A 25940-nucleotide genomic window follows, 5' to 3' on the forward strand; every position below is an offset into this window, starting at 1 on the left:
AGGCATTTGGACTCAAATGCTTAGTTTAATTTCTGTAGGTAATGTTCTTGTTTTTCTGAAGTAAATCACAAAACTAAAAAGTGTACTGGGAGTCATAAAAAGGCAGAGCAAATTTAAGGTAAATAAATAATTGACTGTTTTGGGTTAAGATATTTTCATAATATTTCAAAAATATGGTACTACATACAGGTTATCAACTTGGCAAACAAATTAATCTGAGATGTAGATGGATTATTAACCTGTTTGTGGAGCTTTGTTTGGCATGATTCTACTTGGACAGGTAATAGAGCCATTTTGTGCTGCCTAGATTGTGCTCAATGGCTGCAGGTAATCTGTGAACTTGGAAATGTTTGGTTCCTGGAATGACAGCTAGCAATTTTAACTTCCAAGGTGTAAGTAAAAACAGAGGAAGAACAAAGGTGCCTTTGTACTTGGGAAAGATGTGCAAGTAGTGAAAATAATCAAAAACTCAGGTTGTAAAACAGCAGTCTCTTGAGTGTAGAACAGCTACGCAAGCTGTGGATTTTTATTTGAAAGCAGACTATTCTTTTTATCCCATTTACCCACTATTTATTAGTACGTATTATGTTTTTAAGACAAGAGTCATATTTCTACTATCAAGAATCACTATAATGCTTCCAAACTAAAAGGACATTGTTGTTAAGTCAAAGTTGATGCTGCATTTGAAGGGAAAGTGTACTTGTTATGTGCAATATTTTCCACATTCAGCAGAAAGTCAGTTTAATGTAATGTAGTGGCATTGCCATGCTCATGCAGAGCTCTGAACTCATTCAGGAAAAAAGATAATACACAATATTTTATGTCTTTTTAACTGCTCATCTCAATCAACTATAACATAGACATTCATGGCTCACACAGTACATGCTCTTACAGTGTGATAAGTTGTAAACTTTATTCTTGAAGCTGTAATGAATACTTGCAGAAAGAAGCTTTAAGAAAGTCTCTACAGTAGTGCTGGGCGGTATACTGGTTCATACCGAAAACCGTTTTTTATTTTTTTTATGATATGGATTTTTCTTATACCGCAACACCGGTTTAAATTGCCTAAACGACGTTCGGAACGTGGCGCAGCGGGAAACTGTTCAAGTGAGGACCTTTTTCACTGCTACACTGCTAAACACAGATTTGTTGCACTAGGGCTCTTTTTCACTGCTACACCACCAAATAGTGGGCGGTAGCATAGGTATGCCGCGCGGTGAAAATGGACAGAGAGCATTCCGAAACTGAAGCTGACGATAAAGTTGAACATAATGACACAGAAGAAGTTTTGCCGAAAAAAAAGGAATCACGTCCGTTTCCTGGAGATAGTTTGGTTTTAAAAGGTCTGATGTGTAAATACTGTTTCTATACTACTGGATAACACTGCAAGCCAAGTTGTACTTGTTTTTGTACTTGCTGGTGTATGTTTTGCTTGTATTGATCCTGCGATGTGCTGGCGACTCGTTCAGAGATGGGCGCAACTCTGAATAGATGGCATAATTAAACATGTATAACGAAGATATTTTTAAAGTTCTGAACACTCCGTCGGCTAAGTTAATAACTAGTTTTAATTTCACAAAGACGTTTATCTGTGCGGTGATTGCTGCAGGCGCCTGCTGTTAGTGCGGAGGAAGTCAGTTTAAGAAGCGTAGTGATTAACGACTGGGTCGGGGAACACTTAACACAAAGCATTTGATGTGCTGCATTAACTTGTGACGGGGTTTGAGAAAATCTAGTAAATTAAACATTGATTTTAGGATGAAGTTTAGTTTACAACATTCTACTTTAATTATAAAATAAACTATGAGAATAAAGTGGAAATGTCGACTTTAATCTTGACATAGTCAACATGTCGAATTTATTCTCGACATATAGTTTTTTTTCTTCCATGTCCATATTTTTTTTTCTTCACAGTGGCCCTAATGCGCTTCCATAGGGCTATACCACAAACAGCATTATAAATGCAAGTTGCAGTTTTTATTATTTATGTATATAGCTTAGCTTGAAGCAAGGTCCATTAATGCAGTTTGCCTAAATGATGGTACAGTTGGTAAGATGTCATCACCAAGTTGCACTTGTTTTATTTTATTTTAATTTGGTGAATACTGTGTAATGCACCTGGGCTTGAAGCCTTGAAGTAATGGTGCAGCTATCAGTAATACTATTATGTATTTTATTGTTGTTATTTATTAGTTTAAATATTATGCAGTTTAATGATGGTAAAATTGTTTAAAAAGTCAGTTAAACGTGTCAGTGGACAGAGATTGTTAACATTAACAGAAAGTGTAGTTGGTTTACAAAAAATATTTACTATTTATTCCTTTTCTAAGACGTGTTCAGTGCAATCCAACTTTTGACAAACACCTCTGGATATTTTACTAAGTCTAAATGCCTCTTTGGATGGTTGAAAATATGTTGTCAAAATCATAGTTTAAGCTTTTGCAAAATTTGTTCAATTAAAGGTTCTATATTTTGACTGCATCTGTCATACAATGTGATTCCTTCTCTTTAGTGCCACCCCCTTGAAAACTATCACTTTATGGGGCCATGCAAACCTGGATTAATACTTGTGTGCACATTAAAATGTCTTTTTGTACAATGTACAATTCTCACAACAGTCTAATAGGTTATTCTTAGCCAGTCTACTACAGTAATTGCAGTGGAAAATGTGGTTAACATCCACTCATGCATGGGGAAAAAAATACTGTCTAATACCGTGAAACCGGCAGAATTTAGAAAAATACCGTGATATAGAATTTTGGTCATACCGCCCACCTCTACTCTACATTATTTCTGCACAGGATTTTCAATTTACCTTTCTGTTAAATACGGGTTTACAGATGGATGAGATGCATAATGGACTGCAGATTTAAAGCAGTAATGCACATCTCAACACTTTAGTAGCACTTGTATAAAAATCTGAGTAACGTTTGTATTTAATTATTAATTAAACCTTGCAGACAATATAAGCCTGTTATTTTCTGAGCTAACAGAAGGACTCATCTGCACTTAATGACAACTCTGAATGAACTAAACCCTTATTAAATGTCAGTTAAATATAACTATCGAGAATTTAGCAGAGAAAAGCCAAGCAAAATAACACCTTTTATTGGCTAACTAAAAAGATTACAATATGCAAGCTTTCGAGGCAACTCAGGCCCCTTCTTCAGGCAAGAATCTTACATCTTGCCTGAAGAAGGAGCCTGAGTTGCCTCGAAAGCTTGCATATTGTAATCTTTTTAGTTAGCCAATAAAAGGTGTCATTTTGCTTGGCTTTTCTCTACATTCATAATGGCTACCACGGTACAACACCCTAGTACTAAAGAATTTAGCACAAATGTTTTCAAAAATGAACAATTTGTAACTTGTTTTCACCTGTTCATAATAATGACTATAGACTTCCCAGGCCTTTATAGCCTGATTAACTAGTTCAGTTTCATTAAAAAAAAAAAATCATAAAAAAAGACATTTCACTCTTACATTGTAAGCAACCAAAGCTGTTCAAGGACTGTTTTTACAGTTTTACAGTCTACTCTAATCTTGTTCCATCCTAATCAAGCCTAATGGTTGTGTTTGCATGCCGTTTTAAATTTACAGTATTTCGGTGCACTGCTTCTTAGGGGAGGTAGAAAATGGTTGTTTAATAATAAAAAAAAAAATCTCTCATTTGGGGATTTCAAGATATCTCTTCAGAAGACAAATTATACCCAAAATTTGCAAACTACATAATAATGCAAAAATCATTTGTGACTGATGTGGGCGTGAATCAGAAGTGGATATAAGTAATGAGGTCATTATTTAGCGTTCTTCCTGTAATTACAATAGCTGTCACTGTGTATGTGTGTACTTCACAAGGGAGGAAAACAAACTGTACAAGGCACACTGGGAGGGACTCTGAAGAATGTTTGCACTGCCATTTGGTACTGTACCAGACAGATTTTTTGATCCAATAACCTGTTTTTACTCTACGAGCTTATCCATATCCAATGGTATTAATAAAATCACCCAGCTACTTAAACTGCCTGTTTTCCAACTGTTCAAAAAAACAGGGGGGAGTTTAAGTTATGCACATGTGAATGTAATTCACATCAGAGGACTTTTGATGATGTTCAAAATAAATCTGGCTACTGTACTCCATTGGGAGAAAAGACTGGTAGAGCGATAAATAATATAAGGAACTATAACAGATACACATAGACATACTAACACATAAAACAGGAAAAAACACTTAGTAAATATTTGCCCTGCAGTCTCTTTACCCATCTCTTCTTGACTTGTAGCAGAAGACTGAGAGGCCTTGTCTGCAATGTCTAAGTCATCCACCAATTTTGAAGCAGTACAGCTGTGGGGTTCAGAAGCTGCAGCACTACTACTGTTGCTGTTTTCATCGTTCACCTGTGTAGTAGGCAGAGCGGTGGCTTGGGAAGCGTCTGCATTTGCACAACTTCTTTCTGTTTTTTTATCTACCAAAAAACACAAATTCCAACTGTTCTTAGATTTGACATAATAAACTGCCTCTAACAATAAATTACCTACATCCTTGATTTAGCATGGGAATAAGTATTGCATCTTGAGCAAAAATATTGCGAAAAGCAATATACAAATTAAACCTAACTATACAACTAACAAAGTTACAGGGATGTCTGAAGAGCCTTTATATCCAAAGTGTACAGAAATACAGCAAATTAGTTTGTCTGTAAAACTGAGGTGAAAGTCTCTTTGTTGTTTTGTGTGTTACTGCATTAAAAAAAAAAAAAAAAACGGACAGTAGCACAGATAAGCAAATTTAAATTTGAAGTTTCTGGTTCTGTCAGCCTTGTCTATTTATGCATAGTGACAATAAGTTCTAAAAATTATGTTAAAAATTTTTAACAAAATGTAAAAAATGGCTTTACAATGGAGAAAAATAAATGCATCTCAACCAAAAGTGAAGATGAATTTATTCCAGGTATAAGGGATTAAGTACAGAAATAAACAGTTTTCTTGAAAATGCAACTTTAGAACAAACAGAAATACTTAAAAGTGAAATATTATAATCAATCAAAACTGACAAGATGAATAAGCTAACCATTGGGGTTATTATATTTTATACAACCTACTAAACAATGTCCAGCACAGACAAAGCACATTTAGTGAATAACAAAGTTACTGAATACAGAGTCTAGACATAGATGCTCAAAGTTTACATATTTCTTATCTATAGATCTTACATGAAGAGTCAAGTACACAACCAGATTAATTCCTGATATACAGTGATCCTCACATCTGTGGACCAGTAAAATTGATGTAATTGTTCCCTGCCTAATGTGATGTTTTTGACTATTTCTTTTATTGTTAAGGAAAACCTAATCAATTAACCTTTGCAGTTTAAGGGTTAAATCATTTTTGCATCTTTAATTATTGTTATGCTACAGCAAAAGTGCTGAAGATACTATTACAGGGAAGAATATAATTTTTAGTTTATTATAGTATTGTAGAAGCTAAACACCTACACAACAGTCTTAATCCTGGTTCTGCATATTTCTATGTCTTAGCAGCACAGTTAAGTATTAGCCTATCTATAGTTATCTATTACTGTATATATGCTAAGCCACCCAAAAAGTTTTAGAGGCCCACTTGTTTACCTTAACAAAATGTTAATTCATTCTTGCCAAACTAAAAAACATTTAGACTATTCCTCACAGAAATAATTTGATCTTTTCTAATTTTATTCAAAATAGAATTGAATTTTCCCAACAAGTTACATAGGTTTTTTCTCCAACTCAATCAGTTAAGGTGAGAGGAAAATAGCATAAGATATCATAACAGATATTTCAATTGACTAAACATCATTCCATTTGGTGTTACTATGAATAACACCACAAGAGAATTTGAAGTAATTGTAAATCCAAATCTTTTTGACAAATAAGCAAGTTTAGGTCATTCTCAAAATATACGATGTAAAGATGCAGATGCTTGATAACCCAGATCTTAATTTACGTCTGATCCTGGATAGATTCTAGAAAATCTTAGTCAGGATAGACACATATGATTTATGTTTTTTAGCTGAATTACACCATAATTTACACAAACTGACAAAGTGTGTATCCAAGACTCTAATTAAAAAAGGTTACGTACCAAATGTTGCCTTATATTGCCTAGCTGTACACTCTTTGCTATAGTCTGAAAATGCTGCTAATACATACTAAACAGTGAAGTTTCAACCATGAATATTAATGAAAGGTTATGAAAATTGGTCAAAAATATCTTCTAACTGGCATATAGCAACAGTAGCGTGCTACCAAAGATTGTATTTGAGACACAGATGCCCAAAGTATTCAACCCTATTATCAATTTAGAGGTCTCCAAGGGTCCAAATACCAAGCAAGTTTAATAAGGTAAACACTGTATAGGTTAAGAATGGCATGAATAAAATTATCGAGTTTCTGTTCTGCACTTTTTAATTTTTTTTTTTTAATTTTAAGAAACCACACTTCTAATCTTGAAATTTATTTATAGTAAATAAGGATAATCTCTGCATATTTCTGTTTAGTATACTACAGATCTCTTCCTTTTAATTTTAAGGAGCTGTACTTTTAGAAATCTGTCTGTGTCGTCATAAAGGTTAGGTGCCCCTGGACTTTTACTTAATTATAAACTTAAGAGTGAAATCAAGACAATGATTTTGAGATATGGTTTTTAACAGTGGTCAGATACATGGAGGAGAAAAAAAAAGCAGGGTAAAATATGTTGATTATAAAGTTAAAATATAAATGATGTTAGCCTAAATTTACATTCAATTGTGAAATAATAGTGGTGTGTTAAGCTGCTTATCTGTGTGCTAGCTGAGGTGGCTATGACTTTTTGTGGGATGTCTGCTAGTTTTATTTCACACTGCATTCTGTTCTTTGTTTTATTATAATTATAAAGAACAATTTTTAAGTACAGTATATGGTGTAACTACAATGTAATAATGGTGTAGACAACACAAGGTGAATTTAAGCTATTGTTAAAAGAAGTATGGTTCCAGAGGACATGCAAAATACAATGAACAAAAACACATTATAATAAATAAAGCACTCTGAAGACTTGGGGGAAAAAAGAATTACACTGAAAACTTTCAAATGAAATGTAAATATTAAAATCATTTTGAAAGAATAAAATCCATACCATTTTAAAGATTTGTTAAATGTGTGTTGAATTTATTGTATGCAACAGCAAACATATCAGAAGTTGAAGCTACAGGGTGGTACACTTCCTTGGTGGGGTATCACTGCCTGACCAGGATGCCTCAAGACCAGATCCTTGGCTGAAGATGCACTGTATGATGTAAAAAATACTTAATGCCACGCCTATACTTTCACCAAGTCTCAGGAACCCTGCCAGAGGCTCTCTCTTTCTTGTTAGAACAAAAGAAATTGAGAGTCTGTTGCAAAATTTCCTGTCTCGGTAGTCCCAGTGAGAGTGTAGTTGCAACATTGCTCCACTGAACATTTGCTTGGGTAGCTGTGCCGTGTGTGGATACTGTGCTGTTCTTTTCATAGAACTTCTCAAAGTTTTGTGTGTAATGAACAAAAAAAGTGAGAAATGGCATCAGTTTACGGTGAGAAAAATGTTTTTATATATCTTTATATATAATCTTCATTTGGATCTTGATCTTTGTTTGTCCGCAAATTCACTGCCTTGTGTGGCGTTCCTGCTGTGTTCAGTAGAGGGCAGTAGTGATGGAGGAGGAGGAGAAGAAGTGAGGGGGAGGATCGTTGGATGAGGTTGGAGTGTGGTGATTAAAGAGGACTGAACTAAAGGAGACTACGTGCTGTTTGTACTGGCTGAATACACAACACCTTGGTTGTTACTTTTGTTTACAAACACTGTCGATACCACTCTGTGTTTAGATCTGGCATCGACACCGTGCTTTGTGTTTAGATCTGGCGTCGACACCTGCTTCGTTGTCGAGACTGTGGTTTTTTGTGTTTCTATCGACCGTCGTTGGCAGCACTTCATCCAAATCGAATGTTCACCCACTTCTTGGAGTCGGCAGTCAGAGTATATAAGTCGGACACACTTCTGTGATTTTCCATCAGTCGCCGTTTGGAGTTCAAGAAAGAAGCATTGGTTCTTCCTTACTCTTTGGATTGCCACAAAGCAACCTGCGAGATTGGAGAAAGGTTGAGAAGAGATCATGAGAGGAAACGACAGCGTCATGAAAACGAGACGGACTGTGAACGGAGAGAAGCAGAAATGCTCCTCCACCACCACATAATTACTATTCGGACAGTGATTCCGAGTAGGCCGTTCCTATCGAATCAATGTCCAAGGGTTTTGTTTTGTAATCTTGTTTCCCTTATAAAAAATCATAATGCTGTGTGACGAAGGGCCCAGTTAACGACTGGCAGCCGCATTTAAACAGGGAGCCCTTCACAGACAACTTTGACATGCGCAACGTAGTTAGGTGCACATGGCTAGTATATATATTATATATATATATATTATATAAAGTGACATCTAAGATCTAAATTTTCAAATAATATACAGTTAGGTCCATAAATATTTGGACAGAGACAACTTTTTTCTAATTTTGGTCCTGTACATTACCACAATGAATTTTGGGATTGTGTTAAAAAAATGCTTTAGTTGCCTCACATTTTTATGCAATCGTTTTGTTCACCCCACTGAATTAAAGCTGAAAGTCTGCACTTCAACTGCATTTGAGTTGTTTCATTTAGAATTCATTGTGGTAATGTACAGAACAAAAATTAGAAAAAAGTTGTCTCTGTCCAAATATTTATGGACCCAACTGTATTTTTTGCAGTTTAAGAATGTGTTTTTTTAAAAAAAAAAAAAAAAACACAGATATTGTGAAGATTGGGCCACAAAGTTGTACAACAGACAGAATTGGGAGTCCAGGTTTTCAAGGAAAATACTGGTACCTTATTATTGTATAGAGAAGGCTAGTACAGTCTCAAGACTTCATTCAAAGTAGAAGCTATTACTTCACTACTCAAACACAACACAGGGGCAAGTCTTCCTGCTTTAGATCCCATCTTCAGCTTAGAAGAACACCAGCAGCTTGGAATCACACCAGCAGCTTAGAAGAACACCAGCAGCTTGGAATCACAACCGATTGCTTTGCCCTTGATTTACTGTTTAGCAAAGCAGCTACAGAGCTGTCCTTGTGCTATTGCCATTACAGCTGGCAAATCACCAGTGACCCAGGTCACAATAGTATATGTATTTTCACCATTTTCTTTATAATGAAATTTCTGTCACAACAAAATATTTTTATGGTTGCATGAATGTCATCACAATGGGAATCTACCTGCAGTTTGCTCATAAAGCAAAACTTTACTTTTTTTTCTAAATGTAATCAGGATAGGACACTAGAGTTCACGTTAATAAATGATAATTATAAAAATGTTTTGAATCTGTACATATATGGTGTTGTTAAATGGGGTGTTCTGAACTAGGGGGCTTCTCCCCCTGCTTGCTTCACTCGCCAACCACTGGAGGTGGCCGCTGGTCACCCACTGTCTCACAGCTGCGCTGGTCGAAGGGCATTGGGGCACTCCACCATTAGAGAAAACAATTGTATTTAAAGAGATGGTATATAGAAGAATATGCAGGGCGTGGGCGGAAGATGGCTTGGTGCTTAGTCATTATAGACAGAAAACCAGTTACTTGAGTATTTCAGTACATCCGTCTATTTTAAATACCAATGAATAATAAAACGTATTGTTAAGAATATTTTTCTGTTTTTTGTTTATTGGACAATTCTTCATTTTTATTATATGCAGCTCTTTTTTGTTTTCTTTTTTCAACCTTCTTTATCAGCTCTGACCGCTCTTTTTCTATCATGATCTAAAATTCGACGATCTTGAATATATAATTTGCTTTTCTGCCTTGCCTTCATAATCAACTGCAATGAAGGGCAAGTTAGCACTGACAGTGTAACAGTGTAGTAGAATAGGAGTAATGATTGGGTGAGCAGTGTGGAGGGGAATGGTCAAGGCTGAATAGAAAATAGAGAGACTAATTACGGCGGCGTAGTGGGTAGCGCTGCTGCCTCGCAGTTAGAGGAGACCCGGGTTCGTTTCCCGGGTCCACCCTGCGTGGAGTTTGCATGTTCTCCCCGTGTTTGCGTGGGTTTCCTCCCACAGTCCAAAGACATGCAGGTTAGGTGCATTGGCGATCCTAAATTGTCCCTAGTGTGTGCTTGGTGTGTGTGTGTGTGTGTGTGTGTGTGTGTGTGTGTGTGTGTGCGCATGCCCTGCGGTGGGCTGGCGCCCTGCCCTGAGTTTGTTTTCTGCCTTGTGTCCTGTGTTGGCTGGGATTGGCTCCAGCAGACCCCCGTGACCCTGTAGTTAGGATATAGCAGGTTGGATAATGGATGGATGGAGACTAATTACATGAAAACAGCAATTTATCACCCCTGCAAACATGTCACAATGAAAACTAAACTGTCATTGCTTGATTTAAAAAAAAAAAAAGTATACTATTGACATTTCAAAGAGCAAGCTCTGTTAATGCCTCTTGCCTCCAATGCTTAAAATTTAGTCAGTTAAAATTCTGGGATTTAATTTTCAAAGCGAACTGATAATTCTAACCTGTCAAAAGTTTAAATTAAGGCTTTTTATTAAGAAGAAAAAGTTTCGCTACTGAAACTAAATGCTTTTGCTATACTTACTTGTTGTGATGTAACTAAATTTAGAAAAGAATACATTTGTATAATTAAACAATTTAGGTGATAATGACTCAAAATCAAAGTGCTAGACAGAGCAAAAATAACACTGCTAAAAAAGAAAAGTCACCATTCTGACACTCAAATAGTAAACTGTGTACAAAAATGAAGCTGGACAATGGAAACATATAAATAGACAGGCTGAAAAATCAGTGTTCTTTAATGCAAAATGTTGTCAATTTTGCATTACGTATATTCTTTGATATCTGTAAAATGTCAAATGAAATCAATATATATATAAATATAAAATATAAATATATATATATATAAATAATGTTATAACTTTACATATTTAGAATGGAATTACAAATTAAAATAATTCTGGTAGGTTTTCTAGGAGACGTATCAATTAATTTTATCCAAATATGCAAACCAGTGCACAATTACTTGTTAGCAACATAAATTCAGAGCTTGCATTCAAAGTCACACTCTGATACATACAAGCGTTGCATGACCGACAAAAAACATCTGTATAAAATGTTGTTTCTAAAAAGAGGCGAAACAAACTATATTAATCAATCTAATATAAAAATGTAAAAAGATGAAAACCAAACTGCCATTTAGACACCGAATTTATCACAACTCTATCATATATTACCTGATGATCAAACTGGATTCAAACGTTCTAACTACCCCATATTATGAATGTCAATACATGTCTAAATTCTACATTATACAGTAAGTGTGTATTAAACAGTTAACTTGACAACCCTTTGCATAGGCTGTCCCAAAAACTGTTATAATCAACACAGGCTACAGCTGTCAGTCTGAACATCAAGACACAGAACACTGAAATAGCTGGCATACTGAAAAAACAAGGCAGAGGAAAGGCTTAACATGCTAAGCAATCCTCTGTACCTGCTGCATCCTCGGTGAGCTGCACAGCTGGCTTCTCCTCCAGGACGCCTACATGAGGCTCAGATGTGCTCTTTTCTTCAACCGTGCTTGTCTCAGCTGCAGAAGAAGCAGTTCCGATGCCAGTGAAGGATGAAGGTTTCAGTTCCTCTAGGTAACAACCTTCCTCGCCATTGGGAGGTGCTGTTGTAAGTACTAACATAGCAAAATGACAGTGTGACCTAATTAAGTACTTACCTCAAACATTACTGATGCAATGTCGAACAGTTACACAGAACTTCATTTATTCTAAAAACAATTTTCATATAATGTTTGGCTCAGCTAAACAAGTCAAGAGAATGTAATCAAGAAAGAATTTAGAATTTTTTTTCCTTAAATTTATACTTTCTCATATAAAACACACTCCATTATAACAAACAATGAAGCAGCTAATATGCAGTTAACGTACCCTCTTCTTGTCCAATTTCAAGTTGATTCTCTTCTTTTCTAATCTCAGAATTCTTTTCAGAAGAACAGTCTTGTTCAATTTTCTCTTTCGAAGACTGGCTCTCTGACCCCAAGTCCTTTGTCACCCTGTCAGATTCTTCAGACACTGTTTTTTTAACTTCAAGCTCAGCTTCTTGTTTAGTTCTTAAGCGATCCAGTATTTCTTCTACACAGAAATGACATGGGGGACAGGGATATAAGAGAGAAACTGGAAGAGCCAATGCAGACCCCCAATAAGACACATCATTATTGAGTTTTAGAAATCTCAAAGAGGATAATCATTCAATAGTACAGAGAGCTAGAACAAATTTTATCTTGTTTCAAATTGACAACTTCTCCACAAGATGGCAGTATTGCCTCAAATATGAAAAGTCACAGGTACAGTCTAACTTTTAACTAAGTAAAAGAATCCAAGTTGAGATACTGCCCTAAAGTATAATTTTAAAAATATACTAACTGATCAATAATGGAGTACACATTGGTATCCGGAAAATCAGTCTGATATGATGAGATTTTTATTACACATAAATATATTTATATATTATTTTAATTATTATTTTTATTATATCACTTTATTATACACATATATTTATTTCTCAATGTCTAACAGGCTTTCCATCAAAAAGAAGTGGGCAATGTTGTTGGTGACTTTCTGAAAGTACTGATGGGGGGAAAAAATGTGGCCTTCCGGTACTAGATGACAAAGCATCACACATCTACATACACTGACTGAAGTTAATCTACCTGATTATGGCTTATGAATAGAATTACTTTCAGATATGTTGCCAACAAGTATCTATCTATCTATCTATCTATCTATCTATCTATCTATCTATCTATCTATCTATCTATCTATCTATCTATCTATCTATCTATCTGACAGTTAAATAAGGAATAGTTACATATAACAGTACAAAAAATACTTACAAAAAATGCCTGTATTTTTATTCCTGAATAGTCTTTTAAAGCCCTATTAAGACTGTGCTAGGTTTTCATGGGGAGGTGGGGTAATTTCGGGGAATCTCTGATTTTAATCCTGTCTGAACCCCTCTTAATAGTGATATACCTTTTTTTCTGTTTATTTCTCATGTCTAGAAAGGTTAAGAGGTTTTTTTTTCCTTCAGCTATGTATTAATGACAAGTTACAGCAAAACCTGTGCAAATTTAAATGCTGGTCTCTTCTGGTGTGACGATAAAATCCTCCATAAAAAAATGCTCCCATCTCTGTAACTTACAGAGCAACATCTGATTCCATGCAAACAGGATGTAACATTACAGACATCATATGATTACTTTCTAGTATTTTTCAAGATATTTATGCTGAACATTTATCCTGTCCGAATAGAGTACAAGATGGACTGGTCATTAAAAACTGAGTAAGGAAAATGCAGTACACCAGTGGTGCTCCAATCCAAAGCATTAAGTTTAAAAATTGCAATATCCAACACGTCTTAAGCCAGGTGTTAAGTTTGTAAAAAAAAAAAACAAAAAACTGAAAGGCTAATTTAAGGCAAGAAAAAAAAACAAAGGTGGGGGGGTGGCTGTAAGAGCTCATATTTTGTATTTATTTTATTTTGGGACTGGTAGCAGAATTTCAATTGGTTCAATACATGTCTTCATGAATGCCTTGATGTTTTGGGGTGTTTTGGCGTGATGTTCTTTAAGTAAGCAAGCAACTGACAAGGGAACCTTTAAGGAATCCAACCAGTAAAAAGAAATCTTTCTTCAACACCAATAACATTATATCAATTTCCAGTGTTCCTCTTCTGCTGCATCAGCACTGCCAGGCTGCCTGTTGGCATGGATCACTGGTTGAATGAGGGATTTAAATGAAAGGCCACAAAGGCTTAGAATTTAAGCAGTTTTTTCATAAATAACTTTAGTAAAAATAAATGTATTAATTGTAATATAGAACTACACCGACAAGGTAAAAATTATGGCTCCACAATGCTTATCGGTCACTCACCATTAGCTGCAGCCAGAAATGACTTATTATTGCCTTTAGCCTTGTTTGTGAGATCTTCAGTTACATCCATGTGAGAATGGATTTCGTCTTTCATTTCTTCCAAGATTTTATAAAGTTCATTTTCCCAGTAGTTTTTGTCCAGACTGTCTATTAATTCAGTCAGCTGAACTTTTGTGCTGTAGTACCATATTTTCTTGCTCTCATGTTCTCCGTCTTCTTCTCTAGATGATTAAAAGTAGACAGTTAATTTCCAATTAAGTTATGTAGTGTCTATCATATAAGATTAATACTATGTACAAAGTCAGTGTTGCTCACATCAAAATATTAGTAGAAGTGTCATTGACATCAATAACCATTATTATTGTCAAGCCTGAAGTTATTTCCCTGAAGAAGAGAACCTCAACGTTTGTTGCACATCAAAGAATGGAAGACCTATGGATAACTGAGTTGTATACTATTCTTTTACTAACACTAACTTAAAAAATGCAAACTACGACATGGTCCATTTGTCAGAGCACTCTCCTGCTAGCCCCATAATCATCTATGAGTACCTGTTTTTTTATGTTAGCAGACTGACAATCTATTCAGGAAATATCTTCTAACTTGCTCCCAGTACTGCTGATATTATTAAAAACTGTACTTCTTTTATGTTTGTGTACTCAATTAATGTTGTTGTAACAAAAAAGGCTGCATTTCTCAACACCATCAAGTAGAAAATGAAGCTCCATTCCAATACAAGTACCTATACACAAGATATCACTAATACTCCAATACAATGCACTTTCATTGGAAACACTATGACTTAAATTCACTTTTTTATCAATTATATACAATAAAACTGTATGAAAGGCAGAAAATGGAAGATGTGGAAACCCACATCTTTCGATCTATGACAGTACTATCCTGTGTGCTTTTCAATTTCCATAATGTTCACTCTGGTAGCTAACACATGGCTAATTTGCATGCATCATTACCCAAGTGCCCAGCTCCAAACTCAAAACAAGCCTTAAAGGAGCCATCCCCATTCCCTCTTCAGAATGAGACCTCTTTAAATAATAATAATTAAAGATTGATTACTATTTACAAGGCATTTTTTCTTGATTGAAGAAATAAGAGAAGCATCTGCAAAGATAATGGAAAACAAAAAAAAGATGTTCTGGCTGTGTCTGGAGCTATGACTTCAAACAATGGAATGAGCCAGTCCCTTGCTGCCATTTCATGGCACAACCAATGTATGCCTTGGTGAGTGCAAAGATCTATTAATTGGTCCAGTTGGCAGGCGCCTCCTTAGCCCTTAATTTAGATAGAAAGGAGGCTAACATTCATGTCTGTAAAACTTCTTTCAAATATGCAATTTGTTTCACAAATAATTTAGTGCGAATCAATACTGTACAAAAACAGTAAAGGAAGTGTAAAGAAATGCGGATACCACACTATTTTAAAAATTGCCTTTTCCAGTACTGGTGATATTGTGATTAGATCAATTTCTGCTTTTTACCCTTATCCTAGTGACTTGGCTTTTTGTTGTTACAGTACTGCAAAACACAATTTCAAAGGAAAGTATTCTTTCCATCTGAAATGTAGTAATCGGTAGGGATAATGTGAAATACAGTATATTGTCATTAACAGATACTGTATTTATAATTTTCATTTGTTCACGCCATTCACTTAAGTACAGTATTCCTTTTTGTGTTGTTCATCAGTAGTATGTAGATCCCATTTAAAGTCTGCAGATGTGAATGTACAGTATATGCAAAGCAGTGCTTGAAGTGGATATATAGGACACAAATGTCAATACCCTATGTATTACACTGATGTATTAACGTGAAAAGGGACTTTTCTCCAGGATATTGCTGCACAGAGATGGAATGGTGGGGGGGTGTAGTTTTGGTTTCTCAATTTTGTGTTTCAGAATCGACTTTAAAATACTGCTTATGGTTTACAAAGCCTTAAATAATCTCGCTCCATCTTATATTTCGGAATGTCTTACACCTTACACTCCAAATCGTAACCTTAGATCTTCAAATGAGTGTCTACTTAGAATTCCAAGAGCTAAACTTAAAAGAAGTGGTGAGGCGGCCTTCTGCTGTTATGCACCTAAAATCTGGAATAGCCTGCCAATAGGAATTCGCCAGGCTAATACAGTGGAGCACTTAAAAAAAACTGCTGAAAACACATTAGTTTAACATGACTTTTTCATAACTTTTACAACATATAACATTTTAGTTTAATCCTGATGCTCTGTATATTCAATTAATTATTATTATTCATGGTGGCTCCAAAATCCATACTAACCCCTACTTTCTCTTCTATTCTTTTTCCGGTTTTCTGTGGTGGTGATCTGCACCACCACCACCCGATCAAAGCACCATGATGTCCCTACATTATGGATTAAAGGCCAGAAGTCCACATGACCGTCATCATCAAATTCTTCCATGAGAACCCTGAATACAATGAGGACTGATTGAGGTCATTTATGTCAGGTAGAATACCTACAGGGGGCTGGGTGGTCTCGTGGCCTCGGAATCCCTGCAGATTTTATTTTTTTCTCCAGTCGTCTGGAGTTTTTTTTGTTTTTTCTGTCCTCCCTGGCCATTGGACCTTACTTTTACTGTATGTTAATTAATGTTCCCTAATTTTAATTCTTATTTATTTTGTCTTTTTTCTCTTTCTTCAGCATGTAAAGCATTGCGAGCTACATTGTTTGTTTGAAAATGTGTTATATAGATAAATGTTATTGTTGTTGTTTTAAGCACAGAGATCGATGTGCAGAGGTGTCAGTTTGCAGTGCTGCGACTTAAGGCTGGAGGTCGACACAGCAGAACAGACAAGCAAAATGAGAACCAGTACACGTCTTAGGGTGCCAGTGGGGGGGGGGGACAAAAAAAAAAAAAAAAAGTACCCTGAGCTTTTTCTTTTTCCATTTCATGACATGATCACATATCTTTTTTCTTGTCCAAGACACCACCCTGTCTTCAGTCGTCCGTCCACCCTAATGGAATGTGGTAGTATTTGCACTGTCAATTAATTATCATTGCTGCATCCTTCAGCTGCATAAAGCATACTCTTATTGCAGCACAGAGCATTTAAGTAGGCAGGATATTGAAATGTCCTACTGGCTGAGATGTACCATCCTGCCATATGTCCGTTTTTTAATTAAACGGGAAAGATTGTGTTTGTTCATAAATGAGTGAGTGAGCTAATGAATCAATTGTGCATTGTATACATACAAAGTTTTTTTTAAAAAACACGAAAACAAATAAAAACCCCAATTACCACCTCAAGAAGAATTTAGTGCAGTAAACACAATCCCCGCAATACTACACCACTCTATCTATAGACAGTAATATTTTCAGTTGGCAGTGAACAAAATATTAATAAATAACTGCTTGCTATGCTCGCCAACCAACAGGGGGCTTTGTGGCTGAGCCGCTGGAAGGGTGTTTGAGCGCTCTTCCGTTACAGAAAGTGATTGTATTTAAAAAGATGGTATATAGAGTATGAGGGGCACAGGAGGAAGACAGTTTGGTGCTTAGTTATTATAGACAGAAAATCAGTTACTTGAGTATTTCACTACAGCTGTCTATTTCAAATACCAATGAATAATAAAACGTAGTAAAAAGTAAAAATGTAGAAGTAAAATGTTATAAAACATACTAAAAAGTAAATAAAAATTAAATATTATGAATTTTCTTTATCCTCTAACTTATATTCTATAAATATTGCTTATTGAATTTCTGATTGCATATTGTTCTGGATATTTTTCTTTCTTTTCTTTATTGGACGATTCTCTTTGTTCTTGATTTTTATTATACGCAGCGCTTTTTTGTTCATGTTCTTTTTCGTCATTCTTTATCAGCTCTTGCCTGTCTTTTTCTATTGCAATCTAAAATTTGACACTCTTGAATAGATAATTTGGTTTTCTGCCTTGCCATTATAACCAATTGTGTTGAAGGGTGAGTTAGCATTGAGTGTGTCACAGGGTGGTATGGATGGAGGATGTACGCAGTAGGAATAATGACTGGGCGAGTGGTTTGGAGGGGAGTGGTCAAGGCTGAATATGCAAACATGACAGAATTTTTTTTCCAATATAATAGAGAGATATAAAAACAAAAGGAAGGCACACTACCAAAATATACACCCCTCCTCCCTTGTAAATAAATAAAACATAAACAACCCATTATACCACAGTAATAAGTATACTGAGGAAACTGGGAGCCATGGCAAGTGCCAGTGAAATTAAGAGAAATGTCATAATATAGTCGAAACAATTTATTTGTGTAGAGCACTCTTCACCAAGTACAGGGTCAGAGCAATTTACAAGTTTACAGGAAGAATACTACCCTAAGTTCTTGTCTATAAGCCGCGGCTTATCTAAGGAAAAAAGTTGTGAAAATGAAAAAATAGAATATCGGCTTATACATAAATCCGGCTTATACAGTAATCCCTCCTCCATCACGGGGGTTGCGTTCCAGAGCCACCTGCGAAATAAGAAAATCCGCGAAGTAGAAACCATATGTTTATATGGTTATTTTTATATTGTCATGCTTGGGTCACAGATTTGCGCAGAAACACAGGAGGTTGTAGAGAGACAGGAACGTTATTCAAACACTGCAAACAAACATTTGTCTCTTTTTCAAAAGTTTAAACTGTGCTCCATGACAAGACAGAGATGACAGTTCTGTCTCACAATTAAAAGAATGCAAACATATCTTCCTCTTCAAAGGAGTGCCTGTCAGGAGCACAGAATGTCACATAGATAGAGAAAACAATCTCTAGCAAACAAATCAATGGTGGTGTTTGGCTTTTAAGTATGCGAAGCACCGCGGCACAAAGCTGTTGAAGGCGGCAGCTCACACCCCCTCCGTCAGGAGCAGAGAGAGAGAGAGAGAGAGAGAGAGAGAGAGAGAGAGAGAGAGAGAGAGAGAGAGAGAGTGAGAGAGAGAGCGAGAGAGAGAGAGAGAGAGAGAGAGAGAGAGAGAGAGAGAGAGAGAGAGAGAGAGAGAGAGAGAGAGAGAGAGAGAGAGAGAGAGAGAGAGAGAGAGAGAGAGAGAGAGAGAGAGAGAGAGAGAGAGAGAGAGTTTGTTTTTCAGTCAAAAATCAATACGTGCCCTTCGAGCTTTTAAGTATGCGAAGCACTGTGCAGCATGTCGTTTCAGGAAGCAGCTGCAGAAAATATAGCAACGTGAACATAATCTTTCAGCATTTTTAGACGAGCGTCCGGATTGTCTAGGTGTGCAAACAGCCCCCCTGCTCAATCCCCATACGTCAGGATCACAGATAGTCAGCGCAAGAGAAAGAGAAAAGTAAGCAATCTAGCTTCTCAGCCATCTGCCAATAGCGTCCCTTGTATGAAATCAACTGGGCAAACCAACTGAGGAAGCATGTACCAGAAATTAAAAGACCCATTGTCCGCAGAAATCCGCGAACCAGCAAAAAATCCGCGATATATATTTAAATATGCTTACATATAAAATCACAATTTAAATGACAGCTACGCACGCGTGTTGACTCGGCGACGCCCAGAGCAGAAAGAACGCGCTCCGGCCGCTCCAACCGCGCCATGCGGGGAGTGAGAGAGACGCCAATATCTCACACTCTCTCCCCCCTTAAAGAAAATAAATGGGTGCGAGTGAGACCACTAACCTCCCTCCTTTCTATTAGTTATAGGTTATAGTACGTTCGGCTTATCCATGAGTCCGGCTTATCTATGATAAGATTTTATTTTAAAAATTCGTATGATTTTTGGTCTCCGGCTTATACACGAGTCCGGCTTATAGACAAGAACCTAGGGTAATTACAAATTTTACTGATTGCATACTGTACACACAGAAAAATATAGATTAGGTTAAAGCACGACTAATACACAAACATCAGCGTACTAAAAGGAGAATGCAGTTGTCAATCATCCATGGCGTTTTGGAGTGTCTGAAATCAGGAGTGAAATTTACAAAATTTCAATTTGAACATAACTTTTACTCTATTACTGTTCAGAAGTAGGACTACATTTTAAATTATTCCAGGGTGGTTAATGCTATACAGAGTTGCATGTAGAGTAGGCAAATGTTAAGTTACATGATAAGGTGTGCTTAATATCAGCAACACTGCATGTAGGTAGTGTGCACCCTGCTTGTGTTTTTATAAGCAAAAGAAAACAAAAAGACCTCTTAGAAATGTGCAGCAATCAACCAGAAGCAATCTTGCTTTAGCAGGGGTTAGATAGCATTCTAGATTACTTTACTGTTTGTGGTAGCTTTCATTGTACTGTGTCTTGTCCGAGTATGATAAAGTTTGCTCTGCTTCAGCAACACTCAGTAGGCAGATTGTGTGCTTCAGAACTACAACTGTTTTGCTAGTAAAATGTCAACAGATCACAGGAACTCCCTGAAACAGCAAAATCAAAGCTGCATCACAAACTGTTAATACTCTGTGTGTCAGTTGCCATACTATATTTTATGTGCGATAAAGCGAGTGGCACTTGAGTGGCATTTCAGTATTACATAGGTTTTTCATTATTGCAAAACATTACAGAATATTTCCAGGAAACTTTACAGTGAATTTTTGGAAATTTCAGATCAAACCAAAGAAACTCCTGCCTCCCCTCTATCTTGGTTATAAATAAGCTCCTCCACTTCACCGGTGAATATTGTAACACAAGCGTGACGAAAGATGTACGCTACTAAGTCATAACCTGGTTATGCCACCAAATGCACATTCGCCTTTTCTGTCACCATTAGGTTACATAATCAGGGAAAGAAAACTAAAACATTAACCTCTTTAATAGATCTAAGCACCCAAGATTTTACAGATACTTTTCTGGGATGGATGCATGTGTAAACAGACCAAATTTCAAAATACCAGGAAAGCTGACACTGCAATTTTCCAGGTCAGATGTAGGAATTATACTAGTTGTACTACTACTGTTCCACAGTTTTCCCAGTTTAGTGCAAGTATGAAGAAGATTTAAAATTATCTGGCAAAGAATATAAAACATACCTTATAACTCATTGACATTAATGATTAGTTTATTTACATGAAAGTCTCTGGCAGTGATAAAAGAAAATGTAGCTTGCATGTTTATGTAAACTTTGCATTAATATCTAATGCTACGCCAAAGTGCTTGGTATGGAGGTGCAGTGATTACCTGTTGCTGCCTTAAATTTCCAGGGACTGCGATTGAATTTCTGCCTGTCATTTTTTTGTGTAGTCTTAAAATTCCCATAGGGCCAATGCAAGCCAATGACATGTAATTCTGGATCTCGCAACATCTCAAAGATGTTCATGCTAGAATAACTCACAACTGTAAACTAGGAATGTGGTTGTTCCCCTTTATAAACTGGTGTAGCTTTAAAGAAGGGTTATATGCTGTTTAGATATGTGAACTGTGAAAATTGGTAGAGGAAGGAAACACTAAGTTCAAAGTCTTTGAATTGTACCAAAGGACCTTTAAAATGTATTCCTACCTTGCTGTCATTAACACTGGCAGCCTTGGATGAGATACAACAAGAGGTGATCTTCATGAACTGCTCAGTATCAGCAATTGGCATTTAAATCAAAACTGATCTTAAGACCATTGTGATCAGAATTCTGTGCATTCAGAGAGAACTAGCACACTTTGCAGTGGAGATATCATTGGAAACTGTGCCCATAACCAGAGTTAGCACAATGTACAGTATCTCACAAAAGTGAGTACACCCCTCACTTTTGTTGCCAGTTGTTTAGACATTAATGGCTGTGTGTTGAGTTATTTTGAGGGGACAGCAAATTTACACTGTTATACAAGCTATACACTGACTACATTGTATCGAAGTGTCATATCTTCAGTGTTACCCCATGGAAAGATACAGTATAATAAAACATTTACAAAAATGTGAGGGGTGTACTCACTTTTGTGAGATACTGTATGTAGTTGGCGTAATATCAATACTTCCCAAAGTAATTGGCTGCAATGTGCCTAACTAAATCTTGAAATTTTGCTGCTGTGGTTTGTAGAATATTCTGCTGTTTCATCCAAGTCAGATGAACTGGTTGGGGTAAATTCAAGCTTTTGTTTGCACAAAAAAGAAGAAGTTACAACCTCTCAAAGCACTACAACTTCGTAGGCACTTGAGCACTAAAATGGCTCCACACCAAACTAAAATTATGAAAGGCAATAATCTAGCTCAATTAGAGTCAACATTTTTTAATGTTTTTTATCTATACTAATAAAAAGTAAAGCCCTGACTGACTGACTCACTCACTGTCCAACTTCCTGTGTAGGTGGAAGGCTGAAATTTGGCAGGCTCATTCCTTACAGCTTACTTACAAAAGTTAGGCAGGCTTCATTTCGAAATTCTACGCGTGACGGTCATAACTGGAACCTCTTTTTTGTCCATATACTGTAATTGACTGCAGCTTGATGGCCGTGGGAGGCAGAGTTGCGTATCGCATCATCACGCCTCCCACGTAATCACGTGAACTGACTGTGAGCGCAGTACGTAGAAAACAAGGAAGAGCCCCAAAGAGCGCTGAAGAAAACATTCATTACACAATTGAGAAGGCAGCGAAACAATAAGAAGCGAGCGAGTGACGCATACAAGCATATTCATAAGTGCAGCTACTGCGGAAACAAAGCACGGTGTAAACCGTAAGTTTAAATTAAGTTTATAGAAACGTTCCCGCTGCCGTTTGCAATACCATATTTGCGACATACAAGTTTAATGAGAAGACACGAGGTATTAACGAGACTTTGCATCACTTTGTAACGGAGTTAAAATTGCTGTAGCGAGAAACTTTTAAGTGCCGGGTCTTAGCTAACATTAAATAAAGCTGTGGACATCGCAACATCACACAAGAGAGCGGCTCACGTGAACTGACTAAACATAGCACGTGTGATCACTTCGATGAATCAAACCTGTTCAAAAAACACATTACACAATTGATAATGTAGGAAAAGAATATGAAGCGACTGACGCATACAGACATTTTCATGAGTGCAGGTACTTCGGAAACAAAGCACCGTGTACACCTAAAGTTTAAATTAAGTTCATAGACCTACAAAAGGTTGCCATTGATTTGAGGCAAGATTGCTTTTCTCCTGTACAACTATACGTTGCATTCTCAACAGTAAGCTTGCACAGCTTGGTCATATTACAACCAGTGTGCTGAGCTGACAACGTGGTATACAAACAGAACTATAACAATCGTAATAAACGAACAATAAAACAGCGGAGAACCCGTGGATTAAATAAAAAGGCTGCTTCCTTAGCGAAGCAAGTAAAAAGGATGACCTTATTTGGCGTTCGTTTATAAGACAGCGGATAAGCTGTGTAAAGGCTGCTTCACAAAAAAACAGCAGAGCGCCTTATATGAGCATGCAGTCAGCTAAAGAAGGGAATCAATAAATAACTATAATCGTGATAAACGAACAAAAAATAGCGGAGAATCCGCGGATTACATAAAGGAAATGGGTACCTGAACAGAAAAGTGAGTCTCAAATAGCCACACAATAACTATAACAATTGTAATAAACGAACAATAAAACAATACAGAACCGCTAAGCAAGGAGAAAGGACGGCCTTATATGGTGTTCGTTTATAAAACAGCGGAGAGGCTGTGTAAAGGCAGCTTCACTAAAAAACAGATCCTTAACAAATTGATATTGCTATATTTTCCCTCAAGTTAAAAAGGTTTTCTTTTCTTCTTAATCTATAATAATAAAAGGCAAAGCCCTCACTGACTGACTGACTGACTGACTGACTGACTCACTCACTGACTGACTGACTCACTCATCACTAATTCTCCAACTTCCCGTGTAGGTGGAAGGCTGAAATTTGGCAGGCTCATTCCTTACAGCTTACTTACAAAAGTTAGGCAGTTTTCATTTCAAAATTATACGCGTAATGGTCATAACTGGAACCTCTTTTTTGTCCATATACTGTAATGGTAGGCAGCAAGATGGCCGTAGGAGACTGAGTTGCGTGTCGCGTCATCACGCCTCCCACGTAATCACGTGAACTGACTGTGAACTCAGTACATAGAAAAGAAGGAGGAGCCCCAAAGAGCGCAGAAGAAAACATTCATTACACAATTGACAAGGCAGCGAAACAATAAGAAGCGAGTGAGTGACGCATACAAGCATCTTCATAAGACACGAGGTATAAAAAAGCATGGTGTAAACCGTAAGTCTAAATTAACTTTATAGAAACGCTCCCGCTGCCGTTTGCAATACCATATTCGCGAGATACAAGTTTAATGAGAAGACACGAGGTATAAAAAAGCACGGTGTAAACTGTAAGTCTAAATTAACTTTATACAAACGCTCCCGCTGCCGTTTGCAATGCCATATTCGCGAGATACAAGTTTAATGAGAAGACACGAGGTATAAACGACAGTTTGCATCACTTTGTAACAGAGTTAAAATTGCTGTAGCGAGAAACTTTTAACTGCCGGGTCTTAGCTAACATTAAATAAACCCGTGCACATCGCAACATCACACAAGAGAGTGGCTCACGTGAAGTGACTGAACGCAGCAGGAGTGATCACTTACATGAATGAAACCTGTTCAAAAAACACATTACACAATTGATAAGGTAGGAAAACAATATGAAACAAGGCACGGTATAAACCGTAACTTTAAGTTTATAGAAACGCTGCCGTTTGCAATACCATATTCGCCCCTGCGAAGCGCGGTGATTTTGCTATATATATTAAACTATTTCAACCATTGTATGATCTGCTTCTCGCAACTGAAAGAGGGCACCGTGGCAGAAGTTAGCCGACTTGCTCAACAACCACAAGCGTTACCTGGTAGGTAACCACCCATACAATCAGATTGTGAATCAGACTACGAATGCCTGCAATGTAATTACCCCGATCTACATGCTGTCAAATGAACGAACCTCACGCCGTGGCACAACGTTAGGGGCTTCGGCTCTACGTCCGAGGATCGATTCCCGTAAGGTAGTGCAGTGACTGTGTACTCCTGATGAGCCCACAATTACGGCGAAACACGTGTCGCATACTATGCATCTTCAAAGCACGGTGTAAACAGTAAGTTTAAATTGAGTTTATAGAAACGCTCCCGCTGCCGTTTGCAATACCATATTAGATGACTTTGTAACAAAGTTAAAATTGCTGGAGCGATACATTTTTAACTGCCGGGTCATGTCGCGTGTTCTTGGGTAGGTACACCAAAAAATTTATACATTTATGCATGTAATGGGCAAACAAAAAATGTACTATACCCGAAAGCACTACAGTAGTACTCAATGTATCTTTACTTCTTAAATGTTAATGTTTTACTGTTTAATAATTTATACGCTTCTTATATGTTATTCAGATTCTTTTATCAAAATACCAGTAACAGCGCACTGCACGATAACGTGGAGTGAATACACTTGACATGACCATTCATAGTATTTATCCTCTTTCTCTGTACGTTTACCATTCGTTTGCTCAGAGGTTGATGCGCTTGCTGCTTAATGAGCAGCTCTTGACCCTAGCGTCCCGCTGCTTCTCTTCTTTCGTCGGCATCTTTTCCCGTTAAAACTGATTTTTTTTAAAACTTAGTATGTTTTCTTTAATTTTTCAGTTAAGCTGGCACTTAAGTCTTCAATCTGCCTCAAGAATGATTACCGAAGGTGGTAGACAATGAAAACGTCAGCCGTACGCATCCGCCACGCACGCACTGGTGCGCGCAGCTGTGACTTGATTCTACAATAAAATAAAATAAACATAAAAAGAGTAATAACTTGCAGCACCGCTATTCAATTACACTTGCCTAACGCCTCTCCTAAGGGGAAATACTGTGGGATCTGGGCAACCGTCAAAGCAGCAATCACAAGCCCGATTAGAAAGCGGGAAGCTGTGATTTGTCGTCTCCCTCCCATGTAACAATCACAGCCCGTGTTGCAACGCACTATGTATGTATATGTA

The 25940-nt window shown here is 36.9% G+C and overlaps 1 protein-coding gene across 8 annotated transcripts in view; it reads right to left on the reverse strand.

Moving 5' to 3' along the window:
- The window catches only part of bptf (bromodomain PHD finger transcription factor), a 133754-nt gene that overhangs the window by 55541 nt on the left and 52273 nt on the right, over positions 1-25940 (reverse strand). For 7 of the 8 annotated variants that reach the window (XM_051936280.1, XM_051936279.1, XM_051936283.1 and 4 more), the window contains exons 3-6: positions 14025-14245; positions 12021-12224; positions 11576-11767; positions 4260-4463 (exon numbers count right to left, since the gene is read on the reverse strand). In XM_051936280.1, the coding sequence (XP_051792240.1) occupies positions 4260-4463; positions 11576-11767; positions 12021-12224; positions 14025-14245 (821 nt within the window). The remainder of the gene's footprint in view (positions 1-4259; positions 4464-11575; positions 11768-12020; positions 12225-14024; positions 14246-25940) is intronic. The other variant, XM_051936284.1, reaches the window with a different exon arrangement.

The sequence above is a fragment of the Erpetoichthys calabaricus genome, chromosome 14 (genome assembly GCF_900747795.2).
Source record: "Erpetoichthys calabaricus chromosome 14, fErpCal1.3, whole genome shotgun sequence".
NCBI lineage: Eukaryota > Metazoa > Chordata > Cladistia > Polypteriformes > Polypteridae > Erpetoichthys > Erpetoichthys calabaricus.